The 19,604-nt window shown below is 31.7% G+C and overlaps 2 protein-coding genes and 1 long non-coding RNA gene across 4 annotated transcripts; 2 read left to right on the forward strand and 1 right to left on the reverse strand.

Moving 5' to 3' along the window:
• Positions 1 to 422: 422 nt before the first annotated feature.
• LOC121175248 (uncharacterized) lies at positions 423 to 1,790 on the reverse strand. Its single transcript, XR_005892466.1, has 2 exons — positions 1,322 to 1,790; positions 423 to 665 (listed from the first exon to the last, which is right to left on the reverse strand). It is a non-coding gene; the product is annotated as an uncharacterized lncRNA (long non-coding RNA).
• A 2,831-nt stretch (positions 1,791 to 4,621) lies between these two features.
• LOC100811551 (uncharacterized) lies at positions 4,622 to 6,250 on the forward strand. Its single transcript, NM_001317453.2, has one exon. The coding sequence runs from the start codon at positions 5,249 to 5,251 to the stop codon at positions 6,098 to 6,100; it is 852 nt and encodes a 283-aa protein (NP_001304382.2). The 5' UTR covers positions 4,622 to 5,248; the 3' UTR covers positions 6,101 to 6,250.
• Positions 6,251 to 9,606: 3,356 nt separating this feature from the next.
• On the forward strand, positions 9,607 to 19,275 carry LOC100812631 (DEK domain-containing protein). Of its 2 annotated transcripts, none has more exons than NM_001371748.1 (12): positions 9,607 to 9,722; positions 11,959 to 13,062; positions 13,156 to 13,189; positions 14,108 to 14,187; positions 14,409 to 14,468; positions 14,640 to 14,750; positions 14,837 to 14,917; positions 15,042 to 15,122; positions 17,319 to 17,772; positions 18,023 to 18,132; positions 18,457 to 18,487; positions 18,805 to 19,275. In NM_001371748.1, the coding sequence occupies exons 2-12, from the start codon at positions 12,037 to 12,039 to the stop codon at positions 18,960 to 18,962; spliced, it is 2,226 nt and encodes a 741-aa protein (NP_001358677.1). In that variant the 5' UTR covers positions 9,607 to 9,722; positions 11,959 to 12,036; the 3' UTR covers positions 18,963 to 19,275. The 2 variants fall into 2 exon arrangements, with proteins under 2 accessions (NP_001358677.1, NP_001358678.1); NM_001371749.1 differs by having other exon boundaries at positions 18,026 to 18,132.
• The last annotated feature ends 329 nt before the right edge of the window (positions 19,276 to 19,604 follow it).

Raw genomic sequence — 19,604 nt, forward strand, 5'->3', positions numbered from 1 at the left:
AGGTAAAAATCTCCTTTTACTCTTTTACTTTCCTTTGTTTAATTTCTGAACATTATTTTCTTACATTCCGTTTATGTTTAGAAGAATTAGAAATGGAGGAGAAATACTTGAAATGTTTAAACAAACTTAATTAATTATGATTAACTTAAACAAACGAGCTTATAAATGATTATATTTGCTTGTATGAGAATAAATTGTTTCTTATTTCTTTTTCCTCTGACAAATTAAATAAGGTATGTTTCCTCAAAATTCCTCCACGTACTCTTCTCTTTAGAACCGCTTTTTAATTTTTTAAATTCCTCCACGTACTCTTCTTGCACAGGTCAACCATATACCTTGTGCTGAAAACTAAACATTGTTTTAAGAAGAATGGGAGCAACAATGATCAAACTCCTCACTACTTGGTCATAGAGGCTTTGATATCATACCAAGAACCAATTCTCCTAAAAGCATAAGGTATTAAGTGAAGGCACATAAATGGCTTTATATCTTACAAACATAGAAAGATGGAATCAAACCATCATCAATAAATAATAAATAAATATATACAGACAAAGGAATGAAAAATATGGCTTTTAAAAAATTTCAAGTAAACCAACAGAAGTCTCTATGTTGATATTTATGGAAAAAAGAACACGGTGATCCTTCCCCGATATATTATGCCCCTGCCATTCAGAACAAATTAAGCTAACATAGAATATGCATACATAACCTACAAACTTCAATGCATACAAATCTATAATATACCAACAACCTCCTTGCTTGAGTAACCACAATTTACACTGGCCTATCAATTATATTTTTTGTTTGATTACACATCTTTAGCTCTTTGCTCATGTCACAAAACCATGAATACCGCTCTCCTAATCTATGTGTCATAGGTATTGGCAAAGGCTTTCCCCAGTCACAGATTTCATATCCTGCAGAATTTCCTAAGCAAGAGATTTAATTGAAAGCTCTACATCCTCAACCAGTTCATCGAGGAAGGGGATTATTTCAGCTATGAACACTAGATACTCTTCTTTCAAGTTCTCCACAAAATATTTAACAATTCCGAGGCCTAATATTTTAGCTCGCAGTTTTGAACTACCTATTTATAATTTATCTATTGGAGAATTTTCTGCATTAAGGTTGGAAACCATGAAAAAAGCCCTAAAAGGGATTTCAAGTTACAACTAAATAAAATTAGGATTTAAATAAACACAACTCTCAAGGACAACAAATTCATATTATCATAAACACCAAGCATGCATCAATCAAAACAGAGGCTTATTGAGGACAAAAACAACAACAAACTTGCGCATCAAAACAATGTACTTACGGCACGAATGTGGACGTGAAGAACAACAAAGTTGTGCCTGGCTATGGAGACTTACACAGGCAAGGTTGCGGTGGAGTGAAGGTTGCGGCGGAGTGAAGGAATGAAGGAGGTATGACCCAAGGATAAAGTCGCCATTTAAATACCAAAATTTCAATGGCCATGGTTAAAAGAAAACCGTAGTAAGCTGTAAACATACCAAGGCGATTTTTATAAAATCGTAACATTAACATCAAAGATGGTTTGTGAGCATCTCTCAGCACATGATTCCAAGCAACATTGTGAAACCTCCACATGTCGAAATTATTGCAATTAATTAAGGGTGCAGACTGTTACATTCATCTTCTTCTGGCAGCAATATTGCATTGCTTGAGTCTGAGTCACCCGATGGAAACATATAACCTTCAGCCCAAGCAAGTTTCAAATCAAATATAATCGCCGACAGCTCTGCAGCAATGATCAAGCTATCACCAATTAATGTTGGTTTGAAATCCGCATAAAAACATACCATTGTGGTCACGAAGGATCCCACCTCCAGCAGCAATGATGATAATGACTTATGGTAATTATATATATATATATATACCGGACAAAATGTGTATGAAAAGTGATTTAATCATAATAGTTATAGTTATAGTGAAGTTGTAGAATATCATTCACAAATTATGTTTAGAAAAATATTAATTTGAGTTTTTTATTATTTTTTTTTCAATCCTTAAGCAACTTATTAGTATTAGTATTAAGAGATTGTTTACGTGTGATTATAGAAAAACTAACTGTCTATCCACGCAATTTAAAATTTATCTAATCAATCTTTTTTATTATTATTATTATTAACCAATACAATATATTATTATACTAACATTTCTACAAAAGATTATAACAATCTAATATATTTTAAAATAATTTAATGTATTTTTTATTTTATTAAAAAATATATTTAAATAGTTTTTATCTAAATAATTATTGAATAATTTTTAGAATGCTATAAATAAGAACTAAAGCAAACTTTTGATAAAGATTTTGTTTACTTTAAACGGGAGAATCTCTCTTTCAGTGTGTCAATGTGCTGAGCATTGTTTGATGTTATTGCATTTTATTTTTGGCATTGTTTGGTGTTATTGCATATTGCATGTCCTGATAAATTTGTTATGCTTATTAGGTTTAATTACCAATTACAACTGTGATAATAATCTTTAACGTTAATTTTACGTATCCAGTTAATTAATTTAGGTCCTTAAACAAATTCTGGTATTGTTTTACCTTTTACTTTTGTTGAGTGAGATTTTTTTTAAGTTTTATTGAATTCAAAAGGCAGATTTTAACAAATAATTGCAATGCTAAAAAAAGTTAAAAAGTTTATTTTAAAAAAAATATTTAATTTGTTGGGCTACAAATAAAAAAAAGACAATTAGAACTAAAATTTGGAAAAAATAAATATTTCATATTTCAAAATAGATATTTCATATTACTAATCCAAAAATATATTCTAAAATATAAAAACAATTATTATGGAATAGGGTGACAAGATCTTGGGTATTGGTTCAACATAACATCCCCCTCCCCTTCTTCTCCAACACTCTCACAAAGTCTCTCATTTTCCCCTCTTTGTAACTTCATACATCATCCTTGCATCTTCCGCCCTTCCTGAATCACAAAGACCAAAGACCATTTTACAAACATTTATACGTGACAAGATAGGCTGCACATTTTGTTCCCTCATCTTCTCCTTGAAGCCAAAAGCTTCCTCTAAATCAGCAAGGGTGGAGGATGCGAGGATGATGATGATGTGTGTGTGTGTGTGGAGTTTGCAGAGAGAACAAAGAATGGGGTTTCATCCTTAAGGTGGAGTCACCAGTAGTTGCGATGTCATTGATGACATTGTTGTGGATTCAGTGGAGGATCAGACCTCGCTTGAAAAAGAGAAGGACCAGGGAAGAGGAGGTGCTAATGGAGAGTAGCTGACAATGTTACGAAGTGATCTTTTACAAGGTTTCTTTTGCCGCAGACAATAGAAAATGGGTCATCATTACTTCCGACACTGCTCTATATCTTCTTTTAAATATAACTTTTTATAAATCTTGCCAATAGTTTATTTAAGAAGCATTAAATAAAAAAAAATAGGCATTCTTTATTTTCTTATTTAACAAATAAGAGGATTATTAAGGAAATGTTGCAAGAAGATTTAAAATTATTGTTTTAGTTCTTTCAATTCTCTAAAAGTAGCGTGAGCAAAGTTGTTGACTGTCCTTAATTGTTGCAAAAGGTTGTCATTGATTTTAAGGGTATTTATTATGTATTAGTTGACATCTTGTCGGAAAAAAAAAGTCATAAAAGTGCTCAGCTTGTGCTTGATTCCAGGGAAAAATATTTGCACACTTTTGAGGGGGGGGGAAGTGATCTTTTGAGAAATTTGTTTTTGCCAATTTCGGCATGATGATATTTTATAGTGCATAGAGTGTTTATAATGAGAGTTATTTTAAAAAAAATATATTATTTTAATGTATTATAAGTGATTTTGATTTGTTTAAAATTAAAGATAATTATTTATATAAGTAATTATTGATCGTGAGTTATTTAACTTCGTATTAAATATAAGAGAAAGAAAAAAAACAATTATGAGTTAAGCAACTTTTAATAAAAATTTCAATTGGGAGAAAATTAATTGAATTGTTTAAGCTTAGAGTGACATAATAAATTAAGTTGCTTATATAAAAATAATGAAAGATGTTCTAATTGGATGAGTATTTGTAAAATTAATTTTGAATAAAATTAATTCTTATAAGAAATGATTTTGTAATGAAATGATTTATGTTTAGATATTTTTATTCTAAAATTAAGTCAATAGATAAATCTAATATAATTTTTTAATCTAATATAAAAATTACCTAAAATTTTTTTAATTCAATCAATTCTAGATTTAAAATAAACTTTTTAACATAAAATTAAAACATGTGATTATGTTAATATTTACTTAAAATTATGTTAACTTATATTTAATATGATTTTAAATGCCAGTAAAAAAATGATTTTAAATTATTCAATGTCAAATCAAACACACAAATAAATAACTTATTTTATTAATGAAGTCTAGTTTTATTGATCAAAAAGAATGTGTAAATTATTGTAAATCTCTTGATATTTATTTTTTATTCTTATAAATAAAAAAAATAGATAACTTAGTTTTGGTTGGGGATAAAGGAGAGAAAAAATGAAGATCCTAAGTACATTATCGTTTTCCCTCACTTAAATTTGTTTAAAAATGTCTGATAGAGTGCCATGTGGGTGGTCAGATATGTTTGGCACATGCTCTCAGCAACTTCAAGACTTCGAGTTTGTAAATATTGGTGCAAAACAAAACAGCTTTTCTACCTCCAAGAGAATCAATTGCGGATAATAATGATAACAAAAGGTCTGGTCAGAAACCAATAGTAGTATCAGTTGTGTAGTGCAGTTGCAGATAAGATTGCTCAGTAGTGCAAGCAAATTGATGAGCTTTCAACAATGACAACACAAAATCTCACCCATTTCAGGTAATGGTGAATTAGAGACAATTTGGTTTGGAGCTGAAGTGATGATGATAAGAGTTTCCTTGTCACATTGATGAGGTAAAACTTTCCCTCCCTAGCTACCACCTTTTTGACATTTTGGCAACCATTTACAAATTGAGCATAGAGGAAAGAGCTGAAATTGTCAACTTTTTTCCTAAAAGGTTCCTTTGGCTTCCCACCCTACAAAATACCCTTTTAGTTTATGAAAACTCTTCTAACTTGCCATGTCACAATCTGTAGTTTATGACACAAAAAAGTGCAGATTGAACAAAACTTGAGGTATTTGACTGAAGTTTTTCGCATAGATCTAAGTATCTTCTTTCATCAGTTCTTGCATATATTTTTGGCCTTGAAGCAGTAAGTATATTCTGAGTCAGTGATGATGGAGAAAGCATATAAGCATCAAATTTGTTCCAAGCTGTGTGCCAATTTCAGCACTTTCCCACCAATCATTATTGTTCTTCTTCTGGTCTCATTTTATTTTTTCTTTTCAATTTCTAAATCCTTCCCTTTCCTTCTTACAATACCAATTGCTCTTCTATCTACCATGTTTCTTGTCGCACTGACAAAGAAAAAAGGGTATCAAGATGAGAAGCAGAAAGAGGAGCTACACCCTTCACTAGAAGTTACTCATACTGAGGTAAACCAACAAAGTGAACCTGATGAGAATCTTGAACAGCAAGCGGAAGCACATTCAGACTATTCATTTCCAACTGATAGTGAAAGCTGCAATTTTTCTATCATGGATGAAACTTTTGAGCTCAATGTTCAAGAGCATAGGCTGCAAGAAGATATGCAGTCAGATTATTCACTTCCATCAGATAGTGAAAGCAGTGATGACTCAATAATGGGGGAAAGTTTTGAGATGGATCACATTGGAAATCAAAATGAGGATATTATTTCTGAAAGCTTGAATTCTGATGATGATTATGAGGAGGATGAGGATGAGGAGGAAGAGGATACCTTGATTGAAATTAACCTTCCAAGCAGCCACTTTCCTGACTTGATTGAAGATCCTAAGCAAAAATTGCAAACCAAGTTGCCAGATTTCCTGCCAGATTCCATTTTCAAGCAGCAAGGCCTAATGGAGCTCTTAGAAGAAATCAATGACATGAATGAGGATGAAAACTTAATTGAGATTGATATTTCCATGGGATCTATCAATAATCCAGATTTCAGATTGAAGCAGGGGTTGGCATATTTTCAAGATGAATGTGTTCTTAGTGATTGATGTATTTTAACTCCTTTTCTTCTTGATGTTGAGGAAGATTTTGTGCTCACCAATATTAACTTGCCATTTTGATTCAATGGACTTGCTAATGGCAAGACTATGTTTGTGTTCCTTATCATTCTCAAGTCCAAATTAAACTACAGCCAATCTAATTTAGCATATGCTAGCCTCAAGTGCTATTGTTAAATATTCTGCACATAACATTTGTTTATATATTTAAGCTCGGTTTAATTATTAATTATTAGTTGGATTCAAATATGCTAAACCATTCCTGATACATCACTTAACATTAGCCGGCCAAATATTTAACAATCTAATGTTTTGATGGTAATCACTAATTACCACTATAGTAAAACTAAATAATTGAATAAATGGCTCGACGTAAAATAACAGAAGGTACATAACGAATAGGTTGAAAAATTAACAGGGCTTAAATCAAGATTTGCGATAATAAGAAAAATCTAATACATATATTGGATGCCCAAGAGTGAAGAATAAGGTGATATATTTAATATTTTAAACGCCTTTAAACACGGCCTGGGAATCCATAAAGGAGCCTTTTTTAAAGTGCTAGTCATGAATTTGTTTGTTCTTTTCTTTTTCAAATCTTCCTTCCAACTTTATTTAGACAGATAAAATATAAAGAATATATGGAGTTGCTATGTCAAATAATGGCATTAATAATAGCCTGAGACTTTCCTATTGATGTGCTAGCTAGTATAGCTATGCAGTTTGCAGAAAACAGAACAAACAAAGTGCATTTTTAACCTTAAGAAGAAGACAAATGTATATTTTATAAAGTTAATTTTTGAAATTTTCACCCCCAATAATAATAAAAAAAATTACTCAAATAATACAATCCAAAAATTATTTACTTAAATGATACAAATCACTATTTAAGATAAGAAATTGATTTCCCACAAACTAATTTCTCACCTTTCTTTTTTTCATTTTTACGTTAGAAATTAATTCCAATAATATTTCTTTTTTTTGTATTGTGGAGTTTAACGTCGGTCAAACTTACGTAAAATACCTATATTAGATTATAAAAAAATAAACAATTATTTATTTTATTTAAAAAATATTTTTAAAAACATAAGTATTTTTTTCATTCATACCTATTTTGTTAATCTTTATTTCAATTTTTTGTTAAAATTATAAAATATAAGTACAAAAATGAAAAATATATTATAATTACAAAGTTTATAATGAAATAAAATTACAAAGTAAAAGGTTAAACAATGATTGAACAGTTGTAATGGTTTTTGTAATTTTTCTTATTTTGCGTCAGCTTAACTAACACTAAATGAAAAAAGAAACATATATTGTGAAATTGGTTCAGGAACAAATTTTACAATTTGCATGACGTAAAAAAAGTGAAGGTGAAAAATCAGTTTGGGAAGAACTGATTTATTACCTTAAATAGTTATTTTTATCATTGGTGTATATAATTTTTTTGTTGTATTATTTGAATAATTTTTTAATTTTTTTGTATTATTGGGTGAAAAATTCGTTAATTTTTGGCCCCAGCTATAATCAAAGTATGGCGGAGCTCTTTTTCATTGTTTACTCCTATTCAATGTCTCGGTGACAAAAGGAAATTATCTCGAAAAATTTGTTGGGTTAGAAGTCATTTCCTTTAATTATTCCAATATTTTGAAAAATATATGTTCAGAATTCAGATTTTCTATGTTTGTTTAGAAACCAAGAAAAATAAGATATTTAGAGTCCATTACTCCATTTGTTTTAAAGTTAAGTATAATTAATTTCAATAAAATAACTTTGAACAATTAAACGTAATTGAAAGAGAAAAAAATGATACTCCTTTGATGAATGAAGCTTAGCCCAAGAAAGAAAGAAAAGTTCTTAATACCTTGATGAAACTGTTGAGCAAGAAGTAAATAGTGCATAAATAAAAACAATTAATCTATTAATTAATATTCACGTGTTAGTACAATAGATATATAAATACATGAATTTAACTGTCATGCATTTTACACTATCAATTAATAAAAAAATATTATTAATATAATTTTTAAGATAATTATTATTATAAAAATTAATAAAGTTATTTATAATTAGATGATAATATAAATTTTGCGTTTACATTCATACATAACTTTTTTTCTCTCTAGATGCAATGCCCGTAAAACAAAAAATGCAACTAACTTGGTTGTTATAACCACTTCAAATTTCATGACAATTGCCTCCAATAAAGGCATGAAACATATTTCATTTTTTTCTAGAGAAAATAAATATGTTTGATAAAAGGATTCAATTCAATGATTTGTAGCTTTTTTTGAAATATTACTTCATATAGCATTTAAACTTGTAAACTCCTAATTTATTGTTTTTATTTTTACTACCTTTTATATTGGAAAATCCTTAACACTTTATTTTTACAACAATGAAAATGAAGCTTTGAACCTAGGGTATAGTCATATCCATTTTATCAATGATTAATCTCACAATTGATTTTTTTAAGTGAATCTTTCTTCTTAACTACTTAATTTTCACTCACAAGACATAAATATAAGACATTATTTAATAATTCCTGAGCTAGTATTAACACGTTGATAATTTTCTTTTTTCTTTTTTAAAAGAAAGCATGTTAGTAACCTAGGAGCTCATATAAGCCAGCTACCTCAACTTACACCACTAGATTGGTCCTAATGGATCAATACTTTCTTATTATCATTATCGGATATAATTTTTATAATGCAAAATTATAATATAAATCCATTTATTTTAATTATTTTCATAGAAATATTTAAAATTATAAGTAAAAAAATTACTATTCTAATTTTTAAGATAAAATAATAATCATTTAAAATATGTATAGTAACCAATTCTGGAATTCAGTAAAATAAGTAAATATCTTTTCATTTCATTTTATATTTATAAACTATTAAATTTTAAATTATCATCAAACTTATCTACTAATTTAAAAGAAAATTCGATCAGTAATTTTAAAATTTTGCATTATAAATCGAGGAGCAATGTTCTTGTGTCGGCATGTTCAATTATTCATTACAAGCATAATACTTCAACTCCTTGAAAAATAATTTCTAACTAGTTATGATTAATAGTTTCGGATACACAACCCTAAGGGTAATAATAGTTATAAATCACAAACTCCACATACATGAACATGACACAGGCACTTTTGAACCAAACACAAAGAAAAGTGGTGATGTAAGATTTATGTTTAGAAGAATAATTTATTAACGGAAATCATGTACAATTTTGACGGTGTAAAATTATCTTACCACAATCAAATAAAGCAAACGAGATTAACTCCTAATCCAAATCTAGTGGATTTGAGACACCGTCATTTCTGACTTCTGACTTATAAAAAAAAAAAAAAGGAATTTTGAACCACAACCGTTGATCATGCACGTACCCCATGAAAACCCCATCCGAGCCGTTGGATCCGAATTTCAGCATCTTACGTGGCAATTAAACTGCATTTAAAATCCGCATTTGAAGTCCGAACTATAAATTCTCCAAAATAACCCTCACGCACTTAGTTACTGACAGTGGCAGAGAGAGAAAGACGTGCAGAGTGTGAGTGAAGCTCTCTGTTCTGTTCTAATGTTCTTCTCTTGCAACCTCTGAATCTGTAAGCTTCTTCTCTTCCAATTTTCCTTCTCACGCACCGTTTTCGGTTGAAAATTTTGTATCTTTATGTTCTCTGGAGTTAATTGTTGCATGGGGTGGGGGAATTTGGGTTGAGGAATTTTTAGGGCTTTGAATTGAAAAAAGTACTTAAAATTGGGATTTTACTTTGATTTGATACTTTTGGTTATGTTTGGCTTCAAAAGTTCTCACTGGGTGTAATTAAGAAGAAAAAAATTGATATTTTTTAAGTTTGCCACCCTGGCTCTGCTATGCTCTGGTGAGAATTTTGTTGTTGGAATTGCTTGAATAGGGTTACCCTTTTGATGGAGTGATGTGATTTTCTCTGGAAATGGTGCAAAATGAATATTCGAAGATTGATAATTTTTAAAATTTTATTATTCCTCCTCCCATGCTGGACAGTGTTGAGTATTGTCATGTTGACTTTTTGTTTATTAACTGCATTCCTTTGTTGGTTTTATGAGGGGGGGCTAATTTACATGTTCATTGTAATTAATTGACATTTGGTAAATATAATCATTTTTTTTCTTTATTGTTAGTATAATTTTGTTGTTGCTATGACTGAAAAATATAATTTGGCTCCACTGTGGTTCAATCATAGTTATCAGTGCTGCATGGCAGTGCGTAGCAGCCAACCCTAAACACCCTATAGCGAGATGGATGCTTTATTTTTTTTATACAGATATATAATCAATATTCAATATTATACATAATTACATATTTAATCTAAAAATTCATGACATATTCATAATTATCAATGAAAAGTCATAATATAGGTCTAGAGAAAAGCATACAAGTAGTAGCAGAAGTGTTGGAAACTGTAATAGAAAAGAAGGCTGCTTCGTTGCAGTTGCGAGAAAACAGCCAGAGAAAGGGTCCTCTCTGGAGAAGAGTAAGAGAGAAAAAGGCTATGTTTGGCTCCTCGTAGAACATGGTGGTGGCTGATTTAGGGGGCAGGGGGATAGTTTTTTTTTTTCTTTTCTGTCTAACCATTTGATTGCCAAATTGAGATTCAAATCATGAATTGGAAGGCCTATTCTCGAATTATGAATTGAACTGTATTGTGAGTCGTAAGATTCAGGGTCAATAGTTAAAATTAATATATTCAGCTAACAAATTCATGATCAGTAACTAAAAAGGCTTAAATCTGACAGCATTTTAACATGAAGAAACACATCAAAATGTCTATATGTTGGCACTTTGAAGTCAAATACCTCAAGGTATAACTAATAAAGTAATATTAATCTCCTTTTTTATGTGACCCATTCTTCACCCAAACTGAACAAAGCCCAAATTAGTATAAAGGTGGCAGCAAAGAGGAGAGACAACAAGTATAAAAAATACCAAAATAGAGGCAGGATACCCAATACCGCCAACCAGCAAAATCTTCAATAGTAGGAGACAAAGAATATATGAAGCACATGTAGCACTGTAGTGTGTGGGGAGGGGTAGAGAGAGGAGAAAACAAAAATAGGGTTTCTTTCTAAAGTATTTTCAGATTTTGTGTGGATAACATTGGAGGGTTTAGATAGGCTGTTTCCCTCCCTTTTGGCAGTTTTCTTTTTTAAGACAGCATTTTTTAGAATTTTTCAGAACTTGGTCATGTATGATCCCACCCAATTATATGTGCAACCTGGTCTCAAACAGAATCGTGCAATGCTGAAATTTAGCACGATTTTAGAACGATTCAGGCGATTCAAGGTGAAATTCAGGACCCTAAACAATTTACCTACCAATCTATATTGCTGAAACTGAGAATCACACTGAATCGCATGATTCTTTGTCAAAAAGCCCTAAATAACACTGAATCACACTGCGTATAACACTTCCTACAATTTAATAACACTGCTAACCAAGGGTAAAATCTTATTTTTAGACCTCAAAAAGCCCTAAATGACACTGGAGCAAGGCCAAAATGGGTTTTTTACAAAGTAGATACTCATCATCATCATGGCACTATAGAACACAGGTTGTGATTCAGCTGTGACCATGAAAACTCCCTTTGATAGCAGCTTTGTTGAGGCTAATCGCCACTCTGCTGCTATAGCACCACTAAAGCATGCTATCAATAACCCTGAGTTTAATTTTAAAATGTTTTCCTTATTGAAATGTGCTTCCACTGTAGCTAGATTTTATCAATTAGTTTTCCCTCCTTTCTTGAACTTTGCTGTTTGAGTCTTTGTCATACTTGTACTAAATGTTTTTTTTTCAATCTCCAGGTAGGCTTCAGTTGTGCAATTTAACAGAGTGTGCTTAAGAAATAGTAATTTTGTATATTTACTGTAAATAAGATCAGTATGGGTGAGGAAGAACCAGCGAATGAAGTTTCTAAGATTGACTCAGATGAGAAGAGCTTGCAGGAGAATACTTTGGATGAAATTACTGAGAAAAAGGACTTGGAAACTGATGGAGGAAAAGTCTTGGAGAACAATGGAATCAAAGAGTTGAAAGAAAATATTGTAAAAGAAATTGAAGATAAGCAAGCTGATAGTATGGAAAAGGTAGAAGAGAGCAAGAAAGTTGATGTTGTGGAAGAAGCAAAAGAGGATAAGAAAGAAGATGGAGTGGAAGAAGCAAAAGAGGATAAGAAAGATGGGGTGGAAGAAGTAAACAAGGATATGAAAGAAGATGGGGTGGGAGAAGTAAAAGAGGATAAGGAAGTTGATGGTGTAGAAGTAAAGGAGGGTAAGGAAGTTGATGGTGTGAAAGAAGTCAAGGAGGATACAGAAATTGATGGTGTGAAAGAGGTCAAGGAGGATAAGGAAGTTGGTGGTGTATCTGGTGTGAAAGAAGTCGAGGAGGATAAGGAAGTTGATGGTGTGAAAAAAGTAGAAGATAAAAAAGGTGATGAGTTGAAAGAAATAGAAGAGGATAAGAAAGATGATCATATATCTGAGAATGATAAAATGGATGAAGACACTGAGGTTAAGGAAACAATTGAAGGTAAACAAGAAAATGAAAAAGTGCAAGCTGAGAAACCAGAAGTAGATGCTATGGAAGTAGAGGGTGGCATTCAGGAGGAGGAGAGTGATGAAAAGGAGAAAAAAGATGTGGCGATGGAGGAGGATGAAGATGAGGATAAGGACAATATTGATAAGTCAAAAGAAGAAGAGAAGACAGAAGATAGTAAGGGTAAGAAAGGATCAAAAAAACGTGGGAGAGGGAAAATCGATGGGGAGAAAGTGAAAGAAAAAAGAAAGGAACCAAAGAAAACAGAGCCAAGGACTCCTACTATTGATCGCCCTGTGCGGGAAAGGAAGTCAGTGGAGAGGTTGGTAGCATCAATTGATAAAGATGCAACCAAAGAATTTCACATTGAAAAGGTATTTGTTTTCAGTTTCATATTTGAAATATTTACCCTTAATTAGGCATTTATTTTAACTTAATTTGCTTACAGCTTCTCTTTCAAATTGTAGGGTCGTGGTACACCTTTAAAAAATATACCAAATGGTATGGTGCTTTCCTTTTTTGAATTCTTGTTCAATAATGGTGTTTTAATTCCCTTCTGTGTATGCTCAAGCCAACAGAAGTTGATATAATGCATAATGTACTTACACAAGCATTCCACATTCTTCCTGGGTTGATGACAAAATCTTGATAAAAGTGTATGAATTGAATTTAACATAAATATCAGGCAAGAATTTGCCAGATATATTTTGTTTCTATACTTTCCCAATTATGGTCAAGGATGTGCCATTTGTAGAGATGGTTGATTGAAGGTTTTCAAATTATAGGGTTATTGTGACGCTTCAATTCAATGATTATGTGAGCCAAGGACATATGCTTAACTACATCTTTCCCCCCAAAATATTGAGCCCCTCACCCTGCAGATTTTCAAGAGTTGATGTTCCTTACAACATTAGCTGTTACTTTGATAATGCTGTTTGCAAAATCTATTAGCGTATACTGATTTGATTCTCTTGTGAAGTATAATCTATTTATAAAATAGTTACTTTTTGCTTTCCTTCTTTTCCTATTAAAAGGGGAAAATATTTATGTATATTTCCTTTTCCCTCTTACTGTATCTTCAATGACAATAAGAATGACTCAAACTTAGAAATATCTGAGCTCCTTCCTTTTTAATGGCAAATGAGATTATCAGCTAATTATAGTTTATCCATGTTATTTAATGTCATTTAACTGTTGGGTCTATGGAATCTTTAGCACTCAAGATAATGGGAGAGTGTTAGCAGTAATAGGAAAGGTTCCTGTTATCAATATATAAATAAACTTGACACGATATATGGGGGATTTATTTATTTTTTGTTCTTATATACATTGATTACATTCGTTATGCTATGAAACACAAATGCTCGTTTGTTCTTCAGAACAACTAAAACTTAATGACTCTTGCATTTTCTGCTTTAGTGGCATTTAAGTTATCTAGAAGGAAGACTGATGATACCTTCAAATTGCTCCATACAATTCTCTTTGGAAGGAGAGGGAAGGTATGTCTTACTTCATTAACTATCTGTATTTTTTGTTACTGTTGTTATACCACCTCCATTGACATTTGTTTTTTTAGTTTTTGTATTATGCCACCTCTATAGTTCAGGATATGGGGTATTGGTTGCCTAGATTGTTAAAAAGTTAACACTCAACTTACCCAGTGTTAAAATGTCATGCTGATGTTATTAAGCTTTATTGTGCTCTTTTTACACTTCTGCAGGCAGTTGAGATCAAGAGTAATATATTAAGGTTTTCTGGTTTCGTGTGGCGTGACAATGAGGTAATTATAACCTTTATATATAAAGAAAATTGGTACTCATAACATGCAACTATATCATATGTTACAACCATAGGGTTTTGTTTATAGTGAGTTCTTTTACTGATTTCTTGTTTTTCTGATTGAAGTCCTTTGTCTGCCAAAGGTTCTAAAGTCCAAATATTGTTACTGCAGGAAAAGCAAATGATTAAAGTAAAAGAAAAACTTGACAAGTGTAATAAAGAGAAGTTACTGGAATTCTGTGATGTGCTTGACATAACAATTAACAAGGCAACATCGAGGAAGGTGTGTTGGTTAAGCATTATTGATGCGTTTTGACTAATACCTTTTAACACAGCCCTATTATTGCTTATAGATTTCTACTCATGCAGGAAGATATTATTGCTAAGCTTATAGATTTTTTAGTTGCCCCTCATGCAACCACAACTGTGTTACTTGCAGAAAAAGAGAAGGTTTTCTTTATTCTTTGGTGTTTCCTTTTTTTATCCTTGTTAATTGTTATGGTAATTTCTTTCTACCTAGGCAACTATGTTCTGATCACAATATTCATATTATTTATGCTTTAACTATTATCAGCCCAGTAAGGGAACAAAGCGCAAGCGTGTTGTAAAATGGGGTTCATCAAGATCTGGGACAACTTCAAGACGTTCTGTGAAGGTAATATCTCTCCTTTAACTGCTGGAATGTGACATGTGATTTAAGCAAAGAACTACAATTTGTGTTTCATGTGGTAGAATATCAGTCTTGCATTCCTTTGGATTATGCATGTTTATTTCACTTTTGCTTGTTTATGCTCTCTACATTGCAAGTTTGCAACTCTTGCTATCACGGAATTGTTCTTGTCCAAGTGAATGACTAGTTGTTCTTATCCCATGTCAATAAGGGTGTGTTTGATTCACTAAATAGCGGAGAGGACAGCACTAAAAACACTTGTTACAAGTTCTATTATTAGCATGAAAATATGATAATATAACTAACTAATACATGCTATAATACCTCAAGAATTTTGATATTTGTTATTGTTATTAGTTAGGCTGAATTGTAATTTTGGTTCCCCTAGTTTTCGAAATCCATGATTTTGGTCCCCTTGATTTTTATTTGTAACATTTGGTCCTCCTAGTTTTATAAGTTTGTGATTTTGGTCCCCTAATAGATTATTAACTAATAATTGTGATTATTAGAGATTTTAAAATAATTATAAATTAAATAAAAATTATTAATCATTAAAAAAACTTTAATTAAAGACTGTTAACCCTAATGTGGTGCTACTGCTAGTGGAGTCATGTGCGGGAGTCATGTGCGACAGTGGAGTTAGAAGAGGTATTTGTGGATAAGAGAAAAGCAGTGTTGTAGAAAATTAGGATTAATAGTTTTTTATTCAATCTTTTAATAATTAATGATTTTGATTAATTTATAATTAACTTAATAACTCTATTAATCATAATTATTTGTTAATAATCTATCAGGAGGACCAAAATCACCAATTTATAAGACTAGGGGGACCAAATGTTACAATTAAAATCCAGGGAGACCAAAATCATGGATTTGAGAAATTAGGGGGACCAAAATCGCAATTCAGCCTATTAATTATTAATGTCTCAATTATTTTATATTTGATAATGATTATGAAATCAAATGAAAAAATAAGTTAGGCCATTATATTTCAAATGAAGGCCCAAAAGAGAAGCCCATGGGTGTCCCCCCACATAAAAAAAGAGCCACAAGTGTTGCAAAGCAAGCCATTTTGATAAATAAAATTCATGGTATCCTTATTTCTAATAACACTTATAAAAAAAATAATAGTAATTATCCAGAATTAGAGAAAAAAAGAAATATATTTGATAGAAAATATTTAGTAACTACATTTTTTTAAAATCTAATAAGTAAATTTTCAAAAAAATTAGTATCAAACTTGAGTTTTGAAGCACTTTCTTTATTTCCAGAACATGAACAAGTCAAAATTAATTATGAAGAAGAAAAAAAACAAATAATAAAAATATTATTTGATGCAATTAGAACTGCAACTAGCTTGAACATGAATAACTCCCTTTGGTATTTTACAAGTATGCTTACGCGAACCAATACGTACATAGGATTAGAGAGTAAAGTTTCCTGTTCAAAAAGAGAACAGAAGCTGTAGTGGCATAGAGAGCCAGAGGGGTCAAACCATTCATGAGATCTCAAAGAGAAAAGGGAGATCGAGTGTTTTGGAGAGGCTGAGACAACTTGGATTTAGGGATTCAGGTTCTGAAATCACTGGTTGTGGATCAAGTGAGGTCAGCTCAGACCAGAGGACAGATCAGACCACTAAATAGGCTGCCAGCAACAGGAAGCTCTGGTCTGGTAGGGAGATAGGAGGCAGAATGGTTGGGAGAGTGTTGCACAACCCTGAAGAAAATCTTGGTCTTTACTTTTGAGTTGCACCACCCGATCCAAGAGTGGGTCCGAAGCTTGAATTAGTTTTCTAATTTGATGGACCCACAAGCAATCCTGGTGATCCTACTCAAATTCCAGGACTAAGGATCCTTGGTGTAAACAAACATGGAAGAAGCTAGAATCTTGTGGGATCATACGATCTTATTAGTAGAATTGTGATTTTGACAACATTGGTCTTAGGTCCAAATCTCTGTTGCTATGATGGCCCCCCAAAAAATATTTGTATTGGGATGAGTTCTTGATAGTACTACTACTTTAGTACTTAATTGTTTGTTGGTCATGTTAGTCTAATCCCATATTATCCAAAATATAGTATCAACACAACTACACAAGTGATATGTGCAGTTTTAGTTTGTTTTATTGGGAGCTTCTCATTAGTTATTTGGTTTGCTCAACATTTTGGCATGTATTTTTCAGAGTCAGAAGAAAAATGAAGATTCTACCGTAGTGCGGAGAAAGAGTGCATCTGACACAGATGAGTCAGAGGAAGACAAGAAAGATGAAGAAAACGAGGAAAATGAAAATGGTGTTGCTGACAAATCTGAGGATGAAACACCAGAGAAATCTGAAAGTGAAGACAAAAGTGATTCTGGGAGTGAATCTGAAGATATAAAAGAAAAGAAAAAACATTCTAAAACATCATCCACAAAGAAAGAATCTGCTAAGAAAAGTAAAATTGAGAAAATTGCAGTTCCTAATAAATCTCGCTCACCACCAAAAAGAGCACCTAAGAAACCATCATTCAACCTCTCAAAGTCTGATGAGGATAGTGATGAAAGTCCAAAGGTATTTTCAAGGAAGAAGAAAAATGAGAAAGGAGGAAAGCAAAAGACGTCAACACCGACTAAGTCTGCCTCCGAAGAGAAAACTGGTAGATATCTTGAGCTCTCCTTTGTTGTCATTATTTCATTTGAAAATGTTCTGATATGAATGCCTGCTGTGTTCTAGTAAAAATAATTTTTAGCTGAAATCAAACATTCAGGTATTACTAGTCAGCACTTTTGTTTTTCCTTTTTAATTAGTTTAAATGCGAATGTTTTTAATTGAAAAACTGATAATGATTTTGGTATTAATCATCTTCATCCCATGTACATTATAAAACATCTTTCTGTTGTATCAAGCAGAAAAGGTTACTAGAGGAAAAGGCAAGAAGAAAGAGAAGTCGAGGCCCAGTGATAATCAGTTGCGTGATGCGATATGTGAAATTCTTAAAGAAGTTGACTTCAATACGGTAAGATTTTGGAATAAATTTTACATAATTCAGCAACTAGTTGAAATTTTAGTTTAATACATAGGCACATAGCTAAATCTAGTGGAACTGAATGGAACTGCGATAATGTATAATGTTAAATGTTACTATGTTAGGCAGTAAAAAGTCAACAAAAGAATATACTCAAAGTAGTAGAGATGAGAATGATGCATTGAATGTGTTGACATACTAGATACAATAGATAGTCTCTATGGCCATGAACCAGACGAGGTCAATAATTTATTCAATGTTTACTGAATATTCTGTCTTATCTAAAATTAAAAGCCATTTTTTCTCTTTTTGCAGGCCACATTTACCGACATTCTGAAGAAACTTGGTATGGATCTTTTTTACTTTTTTACTCAAATACATAATTATAGTTATACCTTTTCTCCGTTGCAATTATGAGAGTAAGTGCTACTTTTGTGCCTTTGAGAACAAGTGACTTGTATTATCCTCAAATCTGAATTACAATTCACAAGAGGTCTTTCCCTTGAATGATCCTAGGATTTTAATTTTAAGGATGTACAGCTTATGTAGTCTTATCATTTACAAATATGAACAATTGTAGGAATTTGACAATCGTGAAAATGAAAAATAGTAGATCATAACTCAAAATTAAACGCCTAACAAAACTGCTCTTCGTTTTTTCAGCTAAACAATTTGATATGGATCTCACTCCGAGAAAGGCATCTATAAAATTCATGATTCAGGAAGAGCTGACAAAACTAGCTGATGAAGCAAACGACGACGGAGAAGAGGATGCTGAGAAAGATGAAGCCCCATCTACAGGCCAAGAGGTTGAAGCCTGATTGAAGAGTAGACTTGACTGCTTGGAGATAGGTTTAGCTATGTATACTATAACCCTAGTTATGCATGCTTCATCTGTACACTTGTTAAGTGGAAGTGGCTATAACTTACTCTTAGCATCCATCCAATCTGGAGAGAACAAACTTGTATTTATCAATTTAGGCTTTTGGTGGGCTTCCAATGTGTAGCTTCTTTTTTATATATCAACAGAATCTGTAGGGTTTTATACTGTTCATGAATACTACTGACCAAAAACTGCACCAGTCTCAAGAATCTGTCTCTAGATTAATAAACATTTTACCTTTGAGGTTGCCACCTTTCCGTGCATATTGATAACTACTACCGTTGTTGGTTGATGAAAGTAATTATCTCGGATGACAAAAGTATGTGCAGGAGTGATGATGATCCCGTAGCTCTAATCAATCCATGTTATATGCTGCTGAGTTACAATTTCGAAAGTGAACACCAAATTAGTCCTTGAGCAATGTCAAAAGTAGGATACATTAGTCTAATACAAAAGCAAACTTTACATTAGTCTTTAAAATTTACAAATATTTATCATATATTAATTTTTTAGAGTTTAATTTATATATACTATCCGTTTGGTGCTCCGGATATAATAGAAATATAAGATAAGATAGAAT

Source organism: Glycine max, chromosome 8 (assembly GCF_000004515.6).
Source record: "Glycine max cultivar Williams 82 chromosome 8, Glycine_max_v4.0, whole genome shotgun sequence".
In the NCBI taxonomy this organism is placed as follows: domain Eukaryota; kingdom Viridiplantae; phylum Streptophyta; class Magnoliopsida; order Fabales; family Fabaceae; genus Glycine; species Glycine max.